Below are 22430 nucleotides of genomic sequence, written 5' to 3'. Positions count from 1 at the left end.
AATTTGTCTGCGTTGAACTTGGACTTACCTTTCCACCCAGTTCTTGTAGTTGGGGATGTCTTTAGCGTAGAGTAGCTTATTTGAAGGTGAGTCTTTTCCTAGTTTGTGTTCTGACGTTGAACAGGAGTCCATGAAGGTCTGGGCCACCACAGACAGACAGGCGTCCGTGATACTGTTCTTATGGATGTCAAATACAAACTGGGGGTTCTTGATGACGTTCACCCAGAACCGCAGAGGAAGACTGTAGCCGGAACACAGAATAGACACTTTATAAACAAATTTTTTCCTAATGGTTTATATAGTAATCTTGCTCAGTAAGCCCCATGGCCCCTTAGGCAATGTAGCAGCTTACAGGTAGTGTGAAATTGGTCACAACTTTATAAAGAAGTTCACCTAAATTCTGTGCAAATATAAAATTTTAATGAAATAAACGCAAATAAATAATTTATGGAAAAAATATTGCAATGCCAGTCTGAAGATGTTATTAAATCATCCAGTAAATTATGACCAAGCATGAGACACAGCAACTGTTTAAATGATTTATGAATTTTGCAGACCTGGATTTATTGATTTAATGCAATACGTTTTTCTGCAGTGTAGTTCACAAAGATATTCACTTTCCAGAGAGTATATAACATTATCTGGATCAGAAAAATTATCAAAAACATTCAAAATGTACTCTCTCAGGGCTGCAAATAGGCATGTATCTTGGTTTTTCCTTGAACAATCAGTTATTTGTTTGTTCAAAAAAGTCAGAAATTAGTAATGTCATCACATGCTCTTTATTTCTGACAAACACTCCAAAACCTAAAGATATTCATTAACTTTTACATAAGACAAAGTAAACCAACACCTCCACACATTTGAGAAGCTTGAACCAGGCAATGTTTGACGTGTTTGCTTAAATAAATGACTAAAATACACATATTTAAAAGCCACCAAATATCTACCAATGTTTAGGGAGAGACTCTAATGCAAATGTCATGAGGCCAAACTTGAAGATCTTTATGTGCTGGAGATGGATTTTTTATTGGACTGAACGGGGTTGCCATCTTGGAACAGTAGCCAGTTCCAATAACATCCATGGTAATTACTTGAACTCTCTCATTTACCAGTTGCTCTTCCAGGTATGTCGTACGTCGTAGTCTGTGATGGAGTGTTTGTCGGCCTGCTCGTCCAGGAAGTCGAACATGTACTTGATGGCCAGCGGCAGTGCGCTACCTCTGTGGGCCGTGCTGAAGATAGTCTCAAACAGGTCATCCACAAACTTCTGTAGCGTACCCTGAATGGAAAGACGAGGATAGAGAGAAAACAAGACATTTGTAAGGATTTATTTAAGTTTTAGTTGGTTTTTATGTTGTTGTGTGAATGGTTCTCTTAGCTGTTTTAACATGGAAACGAGTTTAGTGTTGTTTTCATCTATGAATGTATTCTATGGACATTTATATGCTATGTTTTGGTGATCAAGTTTGGTTGGTTTGGATGGCAGCACTTGTTTTTATGGATGTATTAATTAAACCTTGAATACAAGTTGACATGTTATATAACCAGCATGAGATGGTCATTATACATTGCACTGTATGTAACACCATACCAATGTAATTGACTTTTGTGCACACATTAGTGGTCTTAATATTTAAAATTGCTATATAGAAGTACTGTAGACGTTGGAATCTTATGACTGACAAGCATTTTGCAGGTACAGTTGTTTGTCTCTGATTCCTATTGCCATTTTTTTTCCAGTGATATTGCCTTATTATGGCAAATCCCTTTGACCTTTTTTTTTAAGAGGGTTTATTGTTTTATTCCTTAAATTGATTTGGATCACTCTTGTTAAGCATTCTTGTGCTGGTACTCATGATCATCCTCAAAAACACTTGAAAAATATTGTTTAAATCTACCTGTTAATTACTGTAGAAGAAGAACATCTTATGAAATCTCAAAGAGAAGGTACTTTAGAGAATGGCAATAAACATAGTTCCACTGTGACAGAATATATGTACAATTTCCAGCCACTTGTATCCGCAGCACCTGAATGGGCCATAAGTGTGTGCATTTTTAGTATGAATGGCCCCAGTGGGAATCACAGTTATAACCCACGCTTTGTGACTGTCTCGATCTGCAGAATCACAAACAGGAACCCCAGCTCTCGGATTTGGATGGCGCATTCCTCCAATGACAATGCTTCAACATAATCATATCAAATGTAGCTAAATGAATTTCCTTAACGACACATTTGTTTCCGAGACTTCTCCATCTGGCAGAATCTATTACTGAGGAAATGTATGGGGATGGTATTTAGTCAGCCATTGCGAAAAGGAACAGGAATGAATTCTTTCCCAGTCGCGGATCAAAGTACTGAAATCTGCATAGATGAGACGGCCGGGCAGACAGACGCAGAAAGACAGCCATGGAGAGACAGGGACAAGATGAGCTTCTCAATTGCATTTGCCTCTGTTTTTTCATCATGTATGGCCTCTTTAATCCCTCAACAAATTACCTGTCTCCTGACACCTCCTGTATCTGCACCACATGCCCAACTTTTATTAATCAGTTTTTTCTTATAACTACTGGAAATTGAAAAACCGGCCCACTTGTAACTGCTGCCCATTGCTATATTTCTCTCCCCCTCTTACATCTAGGATAGAGACGATGAACTGAGAGACACTGAAGGCGTAAAGGAATGATAGGCAAGGATCCAAGTTGTATGGAAATGTTATGGGTCTGTTTATACTTTTTATACCTTTCCTATCCTGAAGTTGTACAGTAAGCAGGTTTAGTTCAAGTCTCAGATTTCCTCCCACAAACTAAACCAGTATGATTTAAAGAGTGGTCATTCCATTCAAACTGTTAGTGATAGGGCAAAGCTTCACTTTCTTTCCACAGGGGTACCGCAAGGATCAGTGCTTGGTCCTCTTCCCTTCTCAATATATGCCACCACCCTTGGTCTGATTATCCGCTCACATGTTTTTTCTTTACCAATGCTGTGATGCTAATACCCAGCTCTATCTGTCCATGCTGTCAGACCACCCCACTATGTTAGCGTGGATCTCAGCCTGGCTCACTGATACCTCAATATGGATGATGAAACATCCCCTTCTGATCAATCTTTTCAAGACTGAACTCCTTGTGATCTCAGCCAGTCCTGTCTACTGTAACGCCATGCTGGCAGGGCTGCCAACACGCACACTAAAAACTCTGCAAATGGTTTGAAATGCGGCACCATATCTGGTCTTTAACCAGCCAAAAACAGCTTGTGTCACTTCACTTTTCATCGCCCTAAACTGGCTCCTTCTTGCTGCTTCCAAGTTCAAGTCACTATAGAGTGGCCACTTGCACGGCAGCAATTTCAACTCATTTTGTTTTAGGAAATCTCAATCCAAACTATTCTCCTATGTGCTCCTTATCACTTTGGACAAAAGTATAATAAATACATGTAAATGTAAAATGTTTGTACCATTATTTGACATAGAAATGCCTTGAATTGTGAAGATGTGATTCAATACAGTATATGACTCCTTTAGACCTGCAAACTTTGTGTACTAGTAGTTTCCTCTCCCATCAAATAGGTAAGGTGGATCCCTTTGTCTTAAAGAGATAATAATGTTGTAAATATTCCATTAGTCTGAGTTTCAGTGGTGAGTTTTACTGTTCCCCAATGGTCCCCAAAGTGCAGTGTTGGATATTTTTTCACAATGACTGGAATAAACTCTTAAAACACTGGTGTGTAGTTTACTCCTTTTGTCTTACTTTTGTAGCTAGCAGCCTGGTCAGGTAGATCTCAGAGACCATCTTGCTGCCTCGGTCGCCCTCCCTTTGGTCCGAGTGGTCGTGGTTCTTCACCAGATGCCACAATTTGGTTCCACTCTCCAGGTCAGGGGTGATCATGGGTGTTCGGGATCGTAGGCTATCTGGACTACTGGCTGTCCTCAGCATACTCTCTAAAGCCACAAACACAAAAAAGAATTATGTGGAAGAACTATGTCAGCTTTTGTTATAAACTTTGTGATTCAGTAAATAAAAAAAGGCTGATTTCCCTTATTAGAGCCCATTTTTAGAGTTTGAAAAACCAGCAAATATTGCAGCCTATTCTTATCCTTCTCACAGGTTATACAGTAGATGTAAAAACATGTAGAATCTCATTACCTGACAGGTAATCGACCAATAAACACCCAAAACTCTTTTACAGACTGTGACTCACACTCCCCCTCCCCTTTTCCCCAGCATCTATGTCTGCTTCATTATTCATGGCGTGAGTGTCAAAGTTGATTAGAGCGAAGCAAGAAGATGCATATCTACGACTTTTCCATTTAGTATGGAGAGGGGAAAAGCAACCAGGCAGGTGATGTGCACATGGGGGAGGAGAGAACTATCTCCTAACTAGCTGTTGCTCCTGGGGAAGAAGGCATATGGAATGAATAGAAGAAGTGGAGAGATAGTTGAGAGTTGCTGATGCATGTTGCAATCCCGTTATGTTTGGTGAAAGGATGGAGAGGAGATGGCAGGAAAAGGGGGTGGGTGGGTGGGTGGGTGGGTGAAATGGACAGATAGTCAAAGAAGGTCAGGAGAGAGAGGGGTGAAATGGAGAGTAATGGGAGAGCATGGGATAGAAAAGTGAAAGAGGCTGAGTGAGGTGGTGTCTAGTGCTGTTGTTGCTCTTGCCGGCGGGGTGCTGAGTGGGTTTGATTTCAAACCCATCATGGCCACTGGTGGCCAACATTTACCTGTGCTCATAAACACCCACACACACACACACACCCACCCACCCACACACACACACACACACACACACACACACACACACACACAAACGCACACGCACACACACAAGCACGAGCACAAACAGATCCACATGATCGCAATTAAAGGCAAATATGAAGATGGAAAGACACGTTTTTTTAGAGTGAGATGACTCAAAAAAAAAAAAAAAAAAAAAACTTTGATTTCAGAAAGAATTTTCCCCAGTTACATTTCTCTCCACAAATCCAGCACTCAAACATTGTAGGTGTTGTGTGATACATTTATTCAGGCACCTCTAAATCAATACTAAACTAAACTTCTTACTACAAAATCCGAGGTATTTGAGAGTGGCTATAACCAATATTTATAATTGCTTAAAGAGACAGGCGCTCCAACAGAGGGTGAATACAGGTGCAGCAGCCATGGGCAGTATTAGAAAAACTCATATTAACATGTTATAGTAGAAACACAAAATACACACGCACGCAAGCATGCACCCACGCACCCACGCACCACTACTTATAGTAGACCAGCACGTCTATATTTGATGACTGGGTTAGATTTAGTAGCAGAGCTCTCACTCTCCTGTTCATTTCAGGTAACACAATTGTTATTGGAATCTGCCATCAATGTATAAAAACTCTGATAAAGAGGCATGTCTATGTTGTGGGTATCAGGTAGGCAAAGCATAACTGCAACATGATTCCAAATGACTTTCTTACAGCCGAAGAAGCTTGTGATGCATGTCATACCCTCTCTCTACCTATGTTCCCTCTCTATCTCTACAGTGCCAAATAGAGGCAACAATGCTACCCCCAAAGTGTTATGTCTATTTGCATATTATCCACACACAAACAGGATTTCATACGATTTATATGGGTGCTTTTAGTGAAAATCCAGGTTGCTGTGAGTCTAGATCAGTCCCGAGCCATGCATGCCTGAGGGTCACTACCCATTTTTGTTATCGGACAAGGGTCCAGTCTTTTACTGCAGAGTGATTTATCTTCTAAATAGTTTAATTCTCCAGTGAAGTATACCATATTGATGCCAGGCCTCTGTCTATCGCTGACTGCCAGGTGCACTCTCTCTTTCACTCTGTCAGCTGGGGATCGAGGTGTCTACTTTAATGCCTGTCATTCACGAGCTGTTTGGAAATAGCTGTGGAATAGCCTTGGCCTGGGCAGATAGCAATGGATAAAAAGGATTGCCATTCACAAAGAATGGAGCCCAATCATGGCCACGATAAACAAGAGAAAGAGGGAATGAAAGAGTGAAAGGGTGTGTGCGTGTGTGTGTGCGTGCGTGCGTGCGTGTGTGTGTGTGTGTGTGTTTATGTGTGTTGGGGGGGGGGGGGGGGGGGGTGTAGGCAGTTAGAGGGATGGGAATCATTGACAGAATGATTTAAATAGGGTCAATTCAAAAGGGGAATGGGAGTCGTACCGTATCTGCTGAGGCTCTTGGTGAAGGTGGAGGAGTTGGAAATGTTATAGGCAGAGTTCTGCTTTGGCACCAGGGCGATCACCGAGCCATCTGTTACCTGCACACCAAGACACACACCAAAATATTCACTGGGTAAATCCAACCCAGCTGTTGCTTGTGCTTGTTTTGTGTGCACGTCGGTGCTTGTGTACCTGATAGTGAGCCAGTGTGTTGAGGCGTTTCCAGTCATTGTCGATCTTAGTTGTGACGTCTTCATCCTGTAGAATGATTCTGGCCATCCGGCCTTGACGCCATTCTTCAGGAAGAGGGAACAGAGGTTTAGAGCAAAGAACACTACACAAGTACTCTGAGTGTGTTGGTGTTTCTTTTGGTCTTGCAGTGCAGTCAGATATCATTTTAGTTGTTTGTAAATGCTAATCGTGTTCCCTCACTTTTCATGAATTAAGTCTTGATCCCTGTGGGGAAAAAAACACCTTTGCTCAGGTTACTGAAGAAAATATCAGAAACGTGCACTGTGCACAACTTGCCATGTTTCTGTACTGGCTTGTGTTTTGTCTATTTGCAGCACATTTCTTGTATGCTGCGTAGGGATCAGGGATGTCAGTGAGTTTCCCACTTTACTTCTCCACTTTTTTGAGAAAGTAAATTATATGTAGTCACTTAAAGCTGCACATGTCAATATTTTCTTTTATCGGCAAACGTACAAATAGTTATCACCCAGCTCTGCTGTTCCACTCAGCTCTACGGAGCGTTTTAGAATCTTTCAGCTCATTGTTTGGGTTTTAGGGCCCACAACTTTACTGTTTGGGATCACTCTCAACACTCCTGTCAACCCCAGCTAATATGATCACAATTATTAAAGCTCTGGAAGAAAAAAAAAATAAAACACTGTACACTACCTGCCCAGCACCAAAAGGCACACAGAAAAGGAAGCTACTTGATAGCTAACATGTGGAGCATTTAGCAGCTAAAAAGCCAGATATTTCCCTTGGAAGCTGACGGAGACCAAAACAGAGCTAAAAGGAGAGGAAATATTGGATGTACAGTACATTCACCAGGTGGATACAAACACGACTCCAAATTAATGCTTCTATTGCACCTTGTCTGCAGGATATGTATAATGAGCAAAGGAGGATAATGTGTGAATGTTCTGTTTACAGGTTGTTTGCGATGCCTCCACACAGCCAACATGCCAACAGCCAAAATTAATTAATGCGTGCTTATTTCAAATATTAATTGATTCTGGTCCCAGTCTATAGTGTTTATTGCAGCTTCAGTTGTTTGCCCCTTTTCTCAATAAATTAACATAATTGTGCCTTCTAGAACAAAACAAGCAAAAAAAAAAATCGCCAATGTCAAGACAATGTCACGTACACTTCAATAGGTAAGGAGTAGAGGCGGAGAAGTTTGAGTTGTAATTAGATTTTTAGGGGAGTTGTAGTGTACAGTGTGGAACTAAGTTTGCAAGACACATCTACGGCATGGAGCAGTTCACATAAGCATGCCTTTGGACCGCCATCTTGGCCAGTAATTACATCTGTCTCATACGGTTAGAACGTGCATGCATGTACAGTGTTGTGTTGTCTTACCCAGGTCCATATCAGAAGCCTTGGGCCTTTGTGAATAGGGGCTGCCCTTGTACACTGCATCGAGCAGCTTCTCTTTGACCTGAGTGATGGTGTCACAGTTCAGACACTTGACCGTCACCTCTTGGGCGTTCTCATTCTCTGGGTTTACACAGTGCAACGTCTGGTGGAAAAAAAAACAGGTGGAAACAAAGGGAAATGAAAAACAGACACAACAATTTAGCCTTTAGGCAGAGACACTGCAAAAACGTTGCCAACTAGTGAGATGTTTGGATGATTGGTTAGGTGCATTTGAATGTACATGACAGCGTTTTCACACCTAGTTTGTTTGCAGCAGCTGTTTTTAAAACCTGGACATTTTCCTAGTCCGTTCAGTTTGTTCAGGGCTATAATAACTCAGCATTCGCACATGGGTGCAGACCAAAAACAACTGTAGCAGACGAGTCTGAATGTTTCCAATCCAAACCTGAAGTGCTTTGTTTGGAGAGAGAACGCTGGGCAATTAGTTCACGTTCTCCCTCCCAACACATCCGATGCTGAAGCGCCATGTTTACCCTGGAAGTAATCCTTCCCCACAGTTGACTTTCTGACCAATTAAGCAACTGTTGGCCACCACATTTCAGCTGCTGATTAGTTAAGAGCTTCCTTTAAAATTGTCATCGTCAAAAGTGACTGAAGCTTAACAACTCATCAAGTGATTCAGAGGAAAGCCTCAAGACACAATGTGTTTACTGACCAGTGTTTTGTAGTCAATCTGTTGCCTGATGAGTTTATCCTCACTGAGGGAGTAGCGGGCCTCTCCTGTGATGGCGTCTATGGGTCCCTTTTCCATCTGCTGCTTGATGGCACAGTAAAGCATGAACAAAGGCTCCCCGGCACACTCCTGGTGAGGGAGCAGACAGACAAGAGAGGAGTTGCCAGCAGTTCAACCAAAGAGTGATTTTCGTTTCCCATATTCTTTCATTTGAATAACTGTTAGAGGCCTAAAGGGGGAACAGGTGTCCAGTAGTTCGTGAAAAAAAAGCAAAGTGAGAGAAGATCCTGAAAAAAACGCAATGTTGCACAGGTATTAATTTCCTTTGTTATCCCATGAATCATCACACAATCCCTAAGAGGGGTTAAAATACAGTGCAGCCATCCAATTAGTAACACAGTGATTCAACTCAAAAGCCAGTTGATGAAAGCATTTATATCTGCTTTGCTGACAGCTCTGGGGGATATCTAAGGATGTTGCAAATTAGTGTCAGGGGCGCAAGATTTCTCAATTTAGTGTAGAATTTGGAAGCAGATGTAAATGCTGAAAGCCCAGTACATCTGATGTGCAAAGAGTGTCGTTAAATAAGGGCTAATAACGGGGCTGTTTTGACGTAAGTCGAGCGTGTCTGGAAAGTAATGAAGAGCAGAGAAGAAAAGTGCTTTCTGCTACTGAACTTGGAATATTGGTTGAAGAGAAACTTTTTTGCAGGCATGCATTTATCCCACAAGAAGAAGGCTGTATGTGAGAAAAAATATATATAAATAGCAACCAAAAAGATAAATGACTAAATGATGTCAAGTCAAATAATATATACATGTAGCAGCTTACTTAAAGCGTAACTCTCGCCAAAATGCAACCTAGGGTCTTTTTGTGAATGTACCGGAGTCAAACATTTGTTTAAAAGCATATTTAGAACTGAATCGCCACTTTTAAGATTTACCGTATTTTCGTTTTTTGGTCAAATGGCCTTTTGAATGGGAGTGATAGGGGCACTTTTATGCTAGCCTCAAAATAGCTGTTTTTAAAACACTTAAAAGGCTCGACAACATGAAACTTTGCTCAAAGTATCACCAGGGGCTCTACACCTTAACGAAAGCATTGACAACATTGTTTGTGTACACAGATTTACTAAAAACAACAGTTTTAAATAACTCACCGTAGCTCTTGTTGTTTCCAGCCGCAGCCATTTTATCAGTCCAAAACAATCAATTTCCGAATGCAACGTAACAGGGAGGAGAGTAAAGATGGAAAGCTCCTAAAGCTTAGTTACATATTAATGCAATGATTATTTCTTGTTTTGTTATTATTGAAAAACAATATTGACCTTGTAGTTGAAAAAGGAGCCTCATATGGAGTCCGTTCATTCGCATTCAGAAATCAACTCGTTTTGACTGCCAAGGTGGTAGTGGCCGGAAACAACAACAGCTGCGGTAAGTTGTTCAATACCTTTCTTTTTTAGTAAACTCTGAAAATACGGTAAATCTTAAAAGTGGCAATTCCGTCCTAAATATGCATTTAATCGAAAGTTTGACTCGGGTAAATTCACAAAAAGACCCTAGGATGCATTTTGGCGAGAGTTACACTTTAAAGCATTACTGGCTGCTTCAATCACATTGCACATGTTGCATGAGACCAAACATGCACTCTTCAGCTGTGCTCTTGCATTTTACTGGCACAAAACCGGTCCTTTCTTAAAAGATGACAAATGCAATTTGACTGTTTAGAGCCTAAGGAAGGGCCACGAATCCTCACCAAATATACCCATCTGTGTCTAGGGGCAGCAAGTTCCACTTAGTCAAACTAGCTATAAGTAATGGAATTCATAACATGCTTTCTGTGAGTTATGTGTGCAAAATGTAGTTTGACATGCATGGTGACAAGATTCTACTTTCTCTCTTGGCGTGCAAAAAACGAAACCACAGAGCAGTAGTTCACTAATGGTCCAAAAAGTAAGCAGGTTTCTATTCCAATCAGACACAACACCTGCAAATGGAGACTAATGATTAATATAAGTTAATGCAGTTATAGATTGGATTATTTAAAGTGTCCATGTTATGCTTTTTGGCTTCTTCCCTTTCCTTTATGGTGTTATATATCTTTTCTGTGCACGTTTTACATTTACAAAGTGAAAAAGCCCAAAGTCCACCCAAAGGGACTTACCATCTCCAACAGAACACTGTTCACAAACTGCCCCAAACAGCTCTATTGTAGTCCAGCCTTTACTTCCGTGACAAACGTGCGTTACTTTGAAACACACGTTATAATTTTCACCTAGCTGCTAGCATGGCACTCCCTCATGCTCTGCAACTGACTAGCTAGCAGTACTTGCTGCGCATGTGCGACTCCCAACAAAGATGGTACAGAAGTGTGATGCCTCACTCTGTAGCTAAAACAGAGAGCTCAACACACGGGGTGAAAAGAGGAGCTGCAGCAATATGCAGTACAACAAAAATATGGTGTTTTTTGAAAATTAAACCATGTAAACCTATTCTGGTACAACCTCGAAATACAATTATGAACCTGAAAATGAGCATAATATGAACACTTTAAGTCTTTGAAAAGTACTGATTGAGATAACGTAATTTAAAGGTCCAATGTGTTGGAACTTCTCCCATCTAGCGTTGAGATCATATATCGCAATCAACTCTTTCGCACCATGCAGTTCAAAGTACGTATAACAGCTACAGTAGCCTTCACGCTTCAATAAGCCGGTCTCTTGCTCTTTTCAATATCCTTTTTCTTTTTCCGGACGAAGAAGAAGACTCCGGTTCCTGAAATTTGGATTTTGAATACGTGTGGTCCTCCATGTTTCCTTCTTCAAACTTTCCGGGGCCGGGAAGCGACGATACCCATTAGCAGCATTAGCAGCACCTGTGAGTTTGTCATGTGACAGTGAAAACCCAAAAGGCGGAGCAGTATGTCCTGTATGTCCCTTACCGGCTAACGTATTTCAAGATGGCGCGTGAATATGGAGCGTCTACCCCAGTTCATGCAAATGCAAATGTAAAATTTCAAGCCAAAAGGAATACTTGGAATTGATGGTGGAGGTAAATATTCATGAAAAAGGACAAGTTTGTGAACGGATGACACTGATTTTGATAATGAACAACTAAACATGTTACACACTGGACCTTTAAAGTTCTCTATCCTGCTTATCTTTTACTCATGGTTGGATATTTTCTGATCCATCTCCTGACCATTCCCAAAATCCACCCACACCGGTATAACATTTTTCATTATTCTCTCTCTCTCTCTCTCTCTCTCTCTCTCTCTCTCTCTCTCTCTCTCTCTCTCAGCGGTATTAGCATGAAACCGTTGTGTCATCAGGTTATCAGGTGAAGCGACAGGTCAAACAAATTGCTGATATTATTATCAGATCCTAAAAGGCAGATATGGAAATTTCCAGGCCGACCCTGGGAGTCAGAATCCAGCCTGTAAGATGCAGACGGAAAGCGTTATAAAAAAATTGACAGATTTGAATATGTACAGCCAAAAAAAGGAATTTCTGTACAGCGATGGTATTTGAGCGTAAGCATTTTGTGAAGTGATCTTGGTCTCGGACTTAAAGCAGCGCTACATCAATCTTTTCAGTTCTTTCCCATTGTCTACATTACAGAGCTCATGCGACCACCAGACACAGATGTTATAAATATGTTTCCCACACTCCGCGCCATCAAAGACACTTGCCAATCAATAGTGTCATTAGTCATCACTTGACTTCAAGGAAAACACTCCAGACTGAAATAGCAGCAGTTTAGAGGGGAGAGAGAGGACACATCACCAATACTCATCCTGACGAGAGTTTAATGATTGACCGTGCAGTGCTCAGGGAGATACTTCAGACTGTGTATGTGTGTGTGTTGAAAATGCACGAGGTCAGAAGAGAACTGGGGAAAGTACTAATGTATCTGTTGCACCTTCAAGCACACTCGCCCTTTCTTTCTAACACACACAAATCCTTCCTTTTTCCGCCCTTTCTCTCCCCTGTAATACACCAATCCTTAACCTCTTACTGTTGTTGCATTTTCCTTCTCTATTTCTTAATCTCTCTCTTTCACATTTGCAAATTCAATATTCTCATGTTCTTCATGTAGCTACGGTACTTTTAATTCTGTATATGTTGCCAATGTATAAGATGTATATGATGCTAAACTATTGGTTTTAATGAGCTAAAACAGCTTAAGCCAGTAAATTATACACTGATTCCAAAGAATTCATGAAACGCTCTTAGCTAGTCTTTACTTCTTTCTTTTTTTTCACGTCAATTACTGAAAAAAAAAAAAAGTAGCCTACTAAAAATGTACAAAGGCTATAATTAAGATTACAATAATAACAATCAAACTCACAGATAATTAGCATTCAACTTTGCAGTTCCCCTCAGCTCTATGGGGCTTTGAGGCATCCTTCAGAACACTTTGGATTTCCAGGCCGTAACTATACTGTTTTGGGTTTAATCTCAACGCTCTTATAGGGGTCGTTTTTGGCTAAATGCTCTAAAAACCGACTGTGTGTGACTTGCCCTCCTCCAGTTGGCAGACGGACAAAGTTAGTGACCGGCTGGTGAACACAGTGAAGCACTTAGCAGCTAAAGAGACAGACATTTCCTCCAGGAGTTGGATTACATAAGCAACTGTTTGCTAACAAGTAATGTCAGTATTGTTTCTGTGGCCTCCAAATGGCCAAAAATAATTCATAAAAAAAATCACTTAAGTTTTTAATCTTAAAGTCCCTAAAAGTATTGCAATTAAACAATCTGAAAAGAGACAAATTACATAATTTTTTGGGGGTATTTTTGTACAGTATGAAGGGGGGAGAAGGGGGGAGAGAGATGGGGAAATGACATGCAGCAAAGAGACACAGGTCGGAGTCAAACCGGCAGCCGCTGAATCAAGGAGTAAACTTCTATATATGGGCGCGCGATCTACCAGATGAGCTACCCAGGCGCCCTTTTCTATCAGTTTTAAAAATGTATTTACACCCTAACATTACTTGAACCCCCCCCCCTTCTCATTTCTCTCTCCTACGTTAAAGTAGAGGAGGTAAAAGATAAAGGGTAAAAGTTAGAGTAGTGCTCTAACTTTTACCCTTTATCTTTTACCTCCTTCCTGTCTCTCCTCCGCTTTCTTTCCTTTTTTAACTCCTAATTGTCATGTCCCCCTCTTTTCTACTTCCCACATCTAACCCCTTCCTCTCAGACTCTCCCACCAACCATTCCCCTTTCTCTCTTCCCTTCCTCATTCCGCCGCTTAACGAGAACCTCGTTAGCATCTGGGCCAATTAGGTGGGCAGCTGCTAACGAGACAAAGCGAGCACACAATCACGCCGTTATGATTCCGCTTCGGCTTTCGCCTCCCTCGCTCGGCCGCTGCATGCTTGTCCACGATATTTGCCTTCACTCCACATAGTGGCTTCATTAAAGCTCCCTAATTGCATGCCGACATTTACACTTCAGGGATATAATGATGTCTCTTGCTGTACTGAGAGAGCAGTTGGCTCAGATTCATCGCTATCACTGGAAAAACAGCAATGCACAGGGATATTGTGGGGGTATTGTTTTTTTTTAAAGAAATAGAAAAGTTAACTGGTTTAGGTGCATTTTGAGCACAAAATACATGCATTCACTATGAGCAAATTATCTATACAATATATAATCAGAATGAAAGAATGACATCCAATTTAATGCCATCTGATGGCAGTTACAAACCAACCAGCCGGCCAACCATCGGCAGAAAAGCCAGTTGGACTGATCAGTCTCCCGGAGTTGGTCCAAAAAGTGCCAAAGAACACACCAAAGAGACGAGACGTAATACGTCTCCGTAACAACAGGCGGCGCTAATCTGTATTGTTGCCCAAAAAATGAAAACCGGCAGCTGATTGGACGAACGCGCCACATGGGTTTGTTTTCTCCGGAAATTCAAAGCCAGACTGTCATGGCGGCCGTTCAGAATACGATCTCATATTGTACTAAAATAGTTCACTGAAACGTGTTTCTGAAAACATTTTAAGCGAGAAATAGGCCGTACAGCGGCTGAATCTGCCTTCATTTCAGATCGACAAAGGTCAGTTTAAAAGATTTTCATCAGATTTTGAGAGACTCTAGTCACGCTCATTCCGCTCGCCATTCCCGGGTGAGTCCCGACTGCCCTGTCTCCGACTGAACACGTCACGTCGGCCAAAATGAACGGCGACAGCTCCCCAGACGGACGACGACACGGGACACACCGAACAGACTCGAGTCACCGACCTCGCCAGACTGTCCAACGGCCGATTATGGGGTTGGTGTGTCAGCGCCTTTACACAGTTTTCCCCTAAAAGTACTCAACTCTCTACATGTTTGGCTGACTATGTGACTGTAATATCGTACTGCAGTCAGAATGTGATTAGGATTAAATACGGCATGTAATGACAATTTTACAATTTGTAACTACTGAGAGCGCAGACTTCCACCAAAGGCCAAATGCCCTATCTCGAAATATTAACGGAAGTGAAAAATCATTTTTGTGTATCTGCCCTGCGATTCAAATCTGCTCCCAGCAATGTAATGACTTCTTCCCTGGCCCATGCTACACCCTTCCACCAAGTTTCATGGAAATCGGGCCTGTAGTTTTTCCGTAACCCCTGCTAACAGACAGACAAACCAACCAACAAACAAACAAAACCTAATCGAAAACATAACCTCCCTGGTGGAGGTAATTGTAGTTTGAGAGGAGAGGAGAGGAGAGGAGAGGAGAGGAGAGGAGAGGAGAGGAGAGGAGAGGAGAGGAAGGGAGAGGAGAGGAGAGGAGAGGAGAGGAACTGAGAAGAGTGAGCAAAACACCAGAAAATATTTTCTGCCTTTGGCTTTCTTTAAAGCAGGCTCTGTAACTGTGAGGACAGGCAGAGGGGATGGGGGACGGCTAGGATGGGAGAAAAGAGGGAGCCCCATCGCCCCCCCTGGTGAGGCAAATGACCTCAAGGCAGAGAGGAGACTGACAGAGGAACGACGGCAACAGAAACTACACAGATGAAAGAGAGATCCGAGGAAGAGAAGATGTGAGCTAAAAGAACGTCATGGAGATCAGCGAAGGGGGACGTGTCGGCTGCAAGAGTGAAATTATGAGAGGGGAGAGGATCTGTGGACTAAAAGAAGGACAATAAAACAACAGAGGAGAGAAGAAACGCGCGGTGCTGGGAAGATTTGATGATCTACTGTTTGTACACTCCGCTGAACACAAAGCTAAAAAGGGAAAACCCTTTTAATAACCACGGTGAGATTAAATTTGTAACTGGGAAATAATATAAGCCAGGGGCGTTTAATGAAACCCTGTAACATATTTAAAATGTTACAGGGTCATCTAAAGTGGATTTACGTATAAATCCACTTTAGAGACTATTATCAGTGTTTGAAAGAATAAACAGATTGGAGGATAAGAGATGTTAGAGGCTCATGCCTCGTGGTTTGGCTTACCTTGAGGAACTTATACAAGAGGAATGTGAACCAGTTGGTCAGCATCTTCTCAGCGACAGACTCCGTTCTGAAAAACACAACGCAATTTGAAAAAACCTCGAAGATCTCTGTTTCGTCCTCGTTTTGGCGACACCTATTAGCGGTCATTGCAGGTGTGTTTTTTTGGATCTCACTTCCCAGTGATCCGAAGAGCCGACAGATTCTCACTCCCATCGTGTAAAATACCGACGCTTGGTCAGGTGCCTTTGTCGTTGTTATTGACACTAAAAGTCTCCTTTAGAGTCACTTTTGACGCAGTTATGTTAAAGAAAAGGTTGTGGGTGGGCTTACGTTTCCATGACACGTGGGAAGAACAGGGCGGTTGGGTTTAGGAAAAGAAGAATGGGACAGTTGGGTTTAGGAAATGTGACACGCGGGACACAATCCCTGGTCTCCTGGGTGAAAGTCCTGTGGTGTTTGACCCATCCACCACCCCAACCAACCTCCCTACGCAAATTCGCAAACTCGCTACCGTAGTCGCTCTTAGTGTTACGTCATCGTCAAACCCCGTGTAGCTGCTGCTCTCCCTGGCGCGTCGCTTCAGACGCTGACAGCCACTGTCCAAACGTACGTTTTTTACGAGTTCGGAGTGAGGAACGGGTTGGAAGCGTGTGTCGCTACAGACGCCCAGTTGGTAATATTGCCAATATTGTCTTTTTATCAGCGGGCCATGGGTAACTTATTTGGCGATAGATAGTGACTTAACAGACATTTATTTGGCCTAAGTGTGGTCATGAGCTGTGAGCAGTGGCATTTGATGGATTTTTTTTACACCCCTCTAGATGTAAAAGTATCATTTAAATTTATTTATTTTTACAAAAAAAGGCAAAATGGAGTGACCCAAATAAATATTCATTCATAATTCATTTATTATTGGAACGTTCATGTTTAGCTGACCTGCTGTGCACTTTACATTTGCTAACCCACGTTGCAGTTCACATATTATTATCAGAGGAAACAACTAGATCTTACCACATATTGAAGACACGGTTTCCATACTATAATGTGTGTTTTCTTCAAACTCAAAAAAAAGAGTCTTAGACAGTGGTGTAGTCAAATGTATTGTAGTGGGTATACTGTAGTGCATATACAGTATATATTGGCCATAATCTGCTTCTTTTTTTTTTGAGGAGGGGGGGGTGTCCTCCCCCAGGGAAGTTTTGAGCATCAACGACTTCATTTCCTGTATTTTATATACACTTTTATGTACCAATTCACAGTGGAAATACCTTTATTTAGCCTATGGGAAGAAGAAAAACACAGATGACGATTCAAAATATATCAAAAATATAATGGAAAGAATTTTTTTGCGTGTCATTAGGCACTTTTAAGTGGGTATATGGAAATCCTGGAGCTTTCTTAGTGGGTATACAGCGTAGACCTGCGTATCACGTAGACTACACCACTGGTCTTAGAGCAATAGAGGTTTCACCTACAAACAATGCATGCTGGGAAGTAGTCTGTTATGCCAATCCTCTTTCCTAATTTGATGAGTTCAGTAAACGGTATGGTCATTCAACCCATTTTAAGTAAAAAGACTTCCAGTTAGAACAACTCTTGTTCATATTTTTATACGTCTACATGTTTAGTTCTGAAGATAAATGAACTAACGTTTAGTAAAACTTAAATATATTTACATTGGGTTAATAATATAAAAGATTGGTTGATTCCGCTAAATTCCTGTTTGGTGTTTGACAGCGTAGTCTATATTTTCTTCCACATCTCTCCACATCTTCCTCACCTCCTTAACAGCAGCTTGGGATGGTTTTTGCTCTCCAGGTTTCTGTCTATCAGGTCGGACAGCAGCTGTTTCAGGACTCCGGTGGCGTACTCCATCTCCCCCTGCAAGGCCGTCATGATCAGCGAGGCCACATTGCCTCGGTCCCGCATTGAGAATGATCTGGAAATACATTGCAACATGCACAGTAAAATTCAATATTAATATTTAAAGAATGGCTTTTCAAGCTTTTGTTGAGTCACATTGGAAGCAGTTCCTCAAAATATATGTAACAGCTCGCTTAAATATTAATGCACATTTAATCCTAACCAAATGGTGTCTATCTCGGTTTTGCCATGAACCATTTAGAAAAGTGCTTTATGGTAAAGTACTTTGTTTTTTAAAGATTATTTTTTGGCCAATTTAGGCCTTTATATTTATAGGACAGCTGAGGACACGAAGGAAAGGGCTGCAGGTCGGAGTCGAACCTGTGGCTGCTGCATCGAAGAGTAAACCTCTTCATATGGGCGCACGCTTTACCAGGTGAGCTACCCAGGCGCACGCTTTAAGGTAATTTTAAAGCTGCTAAAAATGTTTTCACTCAACTTGCCTTTGCTGTCCTAATCAAATGCACAGCACGGCTTTTCATATCATATTTGTCAAATTAAAAAGGTGATGAAAACACAATTTCCAAAGACCAATAATCCTTTTTTCCACCATGAAATTTCTCTTTAAGATTATTTGTTGGCCTTTTTTATGCATTTTGGGGCGCATGCTCGATGGTGATTTAAGCCCCCACTGTCGACTTCAAGGCAGAGCTGCAACCCGTTGACTTAAAGGCACCTAACCCTAACCCTAACCATAACCCTTGCGCCTTCCAGGCAGCGCTGCCTGGAAGACGAGTTTGGGGGCTTAAAACACCAAACACCATGACGCACCCTCTGCCGGGTGCCGAGAAAAAAACAAAAATGCATTTTTTATTTGATCAAAATGAAGCATCAAGCATGCAGTATTCACATGACCCTGTTCCCATGGCTGGAAAGATCATGTGCGGGAATGCTAAAGCTCTTAAATGATATTGCAAGCTTCAGTTTTGCTTTTATATATTATACGTTTTTTTTTAAACTAGTAGACATTGCTTATTAAATAGTAGAAATCGCCTTTTGAAAAAAACGCTAATTCACTAAAAACAATAACAAAATGTACAGTATATCTGAACAATAAATATATAAAGACCTCTGTGCCTCCAGAGTTCGTATGAACGTCAACAGGAAGTGCTTCTTCGTCAGCAGCTGGCCAAACAGCGTCAGTGCCTTCTCAACATTTGCCTGGACCTGAAGAAAAGACACAGAGACAGACGAGTTACAACAGAGATTCATTTCTGTGTACAAATATGTCTGTTCTTTATTGAGGAGCATTTTTGTATTGTTGAAAAAAAATGCCTTTTACAATCCCCACAAATAACTCACCCAAAATCAGATTTTAAGACGTTTATGTAAAAGTGTGAAGCAGTTTGCAAGCGCATCATAGTTCAGTATGCAACATGCAAGTGTGATGTGGAAGACTTCCAGGTCACATCCACCGAGAATGGACTTTTCAGTGAAGTAGGAGACATCTTGTGTCCAGTAGTTAAACGTTTCAATGAAAAATACTTACTAGTCACATATTGTTCTACAGATAAGTACATCTCTTTTTTTGCCAAAAAGCCTTATCAACTTATTATTTAAAGCATTTTAGGGAATGTAAATGTCATAAAACTGGGGAGGCTTTAAGTCTTCTTCACTTTTTGCCCTGTGACAGTGAATGTCCGTTAACAGTAGATAAATAAAACTATGACTTACTCTGAGGGAAGGAGATTCTGAACCCTGAACGTTTCTTTTTCACCATATGAGCTGATATTGGTTTGTAAACAGCAAGGTAAGCCTGATTGGCTACTCTCTCCCCAGCTGCACTGCTGTGTGCTGCTTTCTAAGTGTTTCTCAGATGTCGCTCTCCAAATCATTTTTGCAGACAATTGGACCTAATAGTCTTCTTGACATCAGGGGGTGGATGGGTCAAAGCCTCCTCCAGCTTAATACTGATACAACAAGAATTTTAATCATCGGTCCTGACCGAGTTGCACCTGCACTTTAGCAGTCTGGGCTCCCTGTTTACTCACGCATTGTCTTTTGTTTATGACTTTAGCTTTTAATCTTTCGTTTGTTAATATTTGTCATATGGTCTTCTACAATAATGCATGTAAATGTCCCATACTGATCGCTCAGGCCTCAAAGAAAATTCCTACTCTTCCAGCCACATTCACCACTTTGCTGAATCAGTTATATTCCTTGAAAGCCCTTTAACTGAATATTTTAATAACGCTTCAAGGACCCGCTGTCACTTGGAACTGGAGATATTTTTTGAAAGTTCCCTGAACAGATAAAAAAGCCAAAGTCCAATCCGACTGGCCTGAACCAACGCAGCATGAGAGAGATTCCTCTGTCACACAGAGATGGGAGGAAGAGCTGTAGAGGAGGGAAGAAGAGTCAGGGCATAGCAGGATTTTATGTGTGTGTGTGTGTGTGTGCGTGTGTGTGCGTGTGTGTGTGTGTGTGAGTGTGTGTGTGTGCATGTGTGTGTGTGCGCGTATGTGTGCGTGCGTGCGTGTGTCAGGCTTGGTGACAGAGGTGCACCCTGCTTGTTCCACTGGCTGGCACCTGTCACTACTCATCAACAACACACTAAACCCCCTGAAGACGCCTCTCTGTCGCTCACTCGCTCTGTCTTCCTCACCGTTCTAATTCTCTCCCTCGCACTTATTGTTGACTGTTTCACATCATTGGGTTTTCTCCCATTTTAATTTCTCCTGCTCTTTGTCTTTGTGTCTCTCCAACACATACACACACAAACACACATCGTTTCCCCTCTCTCTCTCTCTCTCTCTCTCTCTCTCTCTCGTCATCCTTTTGTACCAGTGTAACATCTATTCTTTTTTTTTTCTTTTCGATGTGCTATAATAAAGTGTCTGGGCCTCTCTGTAAAGTGCTAAATGAGATTCTCAGGCCTCCAGGGCAGATGCTGAGAGTGATGTGTGTGTGTGTGTGTGTGTAAAAAGAAGTGTGAGAGCAAGAGAAAAGAAGAAAGAGAGACAGATGGAGGTGCATGTACGTACTGCACATGCAGAGTATTTACCGAATTTCAAAGAGAGCGTTAAGAAGGGTACACGTACATCCAGTTAACTGCAAGACGGTGTACGTCTGTACATTTACTGCATGTAGTGTGGGTGTGTGTGCGCGAGCGTGTGTGTGTGTGTGAACATAACCGGTGTGTGGTGTGGCTGTCTAGCTTAGGGAAGAAAGCAGTCACACAGAGCAATAAAGCTAGGAGCGTTGGTTTACACAGGCCATCGGATTACACCGGCAACCCCTGGGGGAAATACAGAAGGAAGGGGAAGGAAGTCTAGACACATAAAATACGTAAGATCCCTTTACTTCTCTGCCTTCCTGCCACCTCAAATTAAAGGCGCACTGTATTCATATCAGGGGACATCTTAACCTCAGTGTCACGTTTCTAGTCTTTATTTTGATTTGCTGATTTAAAAAAAAAGCCCAAAAGTGCAAAAATATGATATTTTAGGATCTCTTAAGCTGACCGGTTGATGAAACCTGCTGGCTGGGCATATTCATGCGAGACACCAAGCATGACTTGCTTTTGCGAAGAAGTGAGCAAAAGCTACCACCGAGCACCGAGTTTAAGAAAGCATGTGCCCCTCTCTAAAGCTGTTGAGGACAGTAAAACTAGGGCGGCCGCTACAGTTACTTGTTGATGATTATTTTTTTGATTCATTGTTTAGTATATAAACGATCAGAAAATAGGGAAAAATGCCAATCACAATTTCACGGTGCATTGCTGGGACTCATATTTTTTTATTATGTGTCCTGTCTTGTTTTTGCGTAGATGTGTTTGGTCACTGTGTGTATAGTTTAATTGTGACCTGCCAGGAGACAGCAGATGGAAATTTGATTTAGGCTAACTCTCTCTATCAAATGGTAACATTTATGTTTAATATTGTACATGTGTCCTTACAAATAAAACACTTTCAATTAAATTAATTGCAGGAGTTTCCCAATTAATCTCGCACCTTATATCATTAATATAAAAGCATCCAAAAAGCACCATGTCATGGGACCTTTAATATTCAGAACAAGTTATATAAATAAGATGTAAAAAGTTGGCTACACATTTAATCAACATTTCATATGTAATGCTGCTATCTCATGATCAGGTTGCGAACATTTATTAGGCTAAAAGTGAAAACATGAAAACAGGGCTTCTGGGGTCTCAGACAATAAAAGGTGACTGCAGAACCTTATTAAATGAGATTTTGTTATTTATGACTTTATACATTTTGAAAGCCAAACCTAATGAAATAAAATGCTATTGAATTATGTCATAAAGCTTTATGCGGATCTGCAAAAGCGGTTAACCAAATATAGAAGAGGGGAAATATGACGTTTAAGTGGATTTACATTCCCGCTACATTCCTGTTGGTCAAGACTTTTCTAACTACACTTTATTCTTTCAGATTTTGCTTAATAGTTTGAACTATATTAGTTATAGCGTTATAGTCTCTGCTGGAAGCCACAATGGGCTTTTTCTATATCCATGGATAATTCTGTTGTATTTAAGTAATCACTACTGTTCCTTCTAGCCAAAAGTAAAAGA

General features: G+C 41.3%; 1 protein-coding gene across 3 annotated transcripts in view; it reads right to left on the bottom strand.

Moving 5' to 3' along the window:
• The window catches only part of LOC114558410 (plexin-A1), a 295347-nt gene that overhangs the window by 8266 nt on the left and 264651 nt on the right, over positions 1-22430 (bottom strand). For all 3 annotated transcript variants that reach the window (XM_028582404.1, XM_028582402.1, XM_028582403.1), the window contains exons 23-32: positions 18963-19060; positions 17751-17909; positions 15971-16037; positions 8503-8649; positions 7770-7929; positions 6372-6475; positions 6181-6277; positions 3751-3941; positions 1113-1282; positions 29-241 (exon numbers count right to left, since the gene is read on the bottom strand). In XM_028582404.1, the coding sequence (XP_028438205.1) occupies positions 29-241; positions 1113-1282; positions 3751-3941; positions 6181-6277; positions 6372-6475; positions 7770-7929; positions 8503-8649; positions 15971-16037; positions 17751-17909; positions 18963-19060 (1406 nt within the window). The remainder of the gene's footprint in view (positions 1-28; positions 242-1112; positions 1283-3750; positions 3942-6180; positions 6278-6371; positions 6476-7769; positions 7930-8502; positions 8650-15970; positions 16038-17750; positions 17910-18962; positions 19061-22430) is intronic.

Source organism: Perca flavescens, chromosome 7 (genome assembly GCF_004354835.1).
Source record: "Perca flavescens isolate YP-PL-M2 chromosome 7, PFLA_1.0, whole genome shotgun sequence".
Taxonomy (NCBI): domain Eukaryota; kingdom Metazoa; phylum Chordata; class Actinopteri; order Perciformes; family Percidae; genus Perca; species Perca flavescens.
The sequence above is the reverse complement of the archived record's forward strand: the minus strand, read 5'-3'. Positions and strand labels throughout refer to the sequence as shown.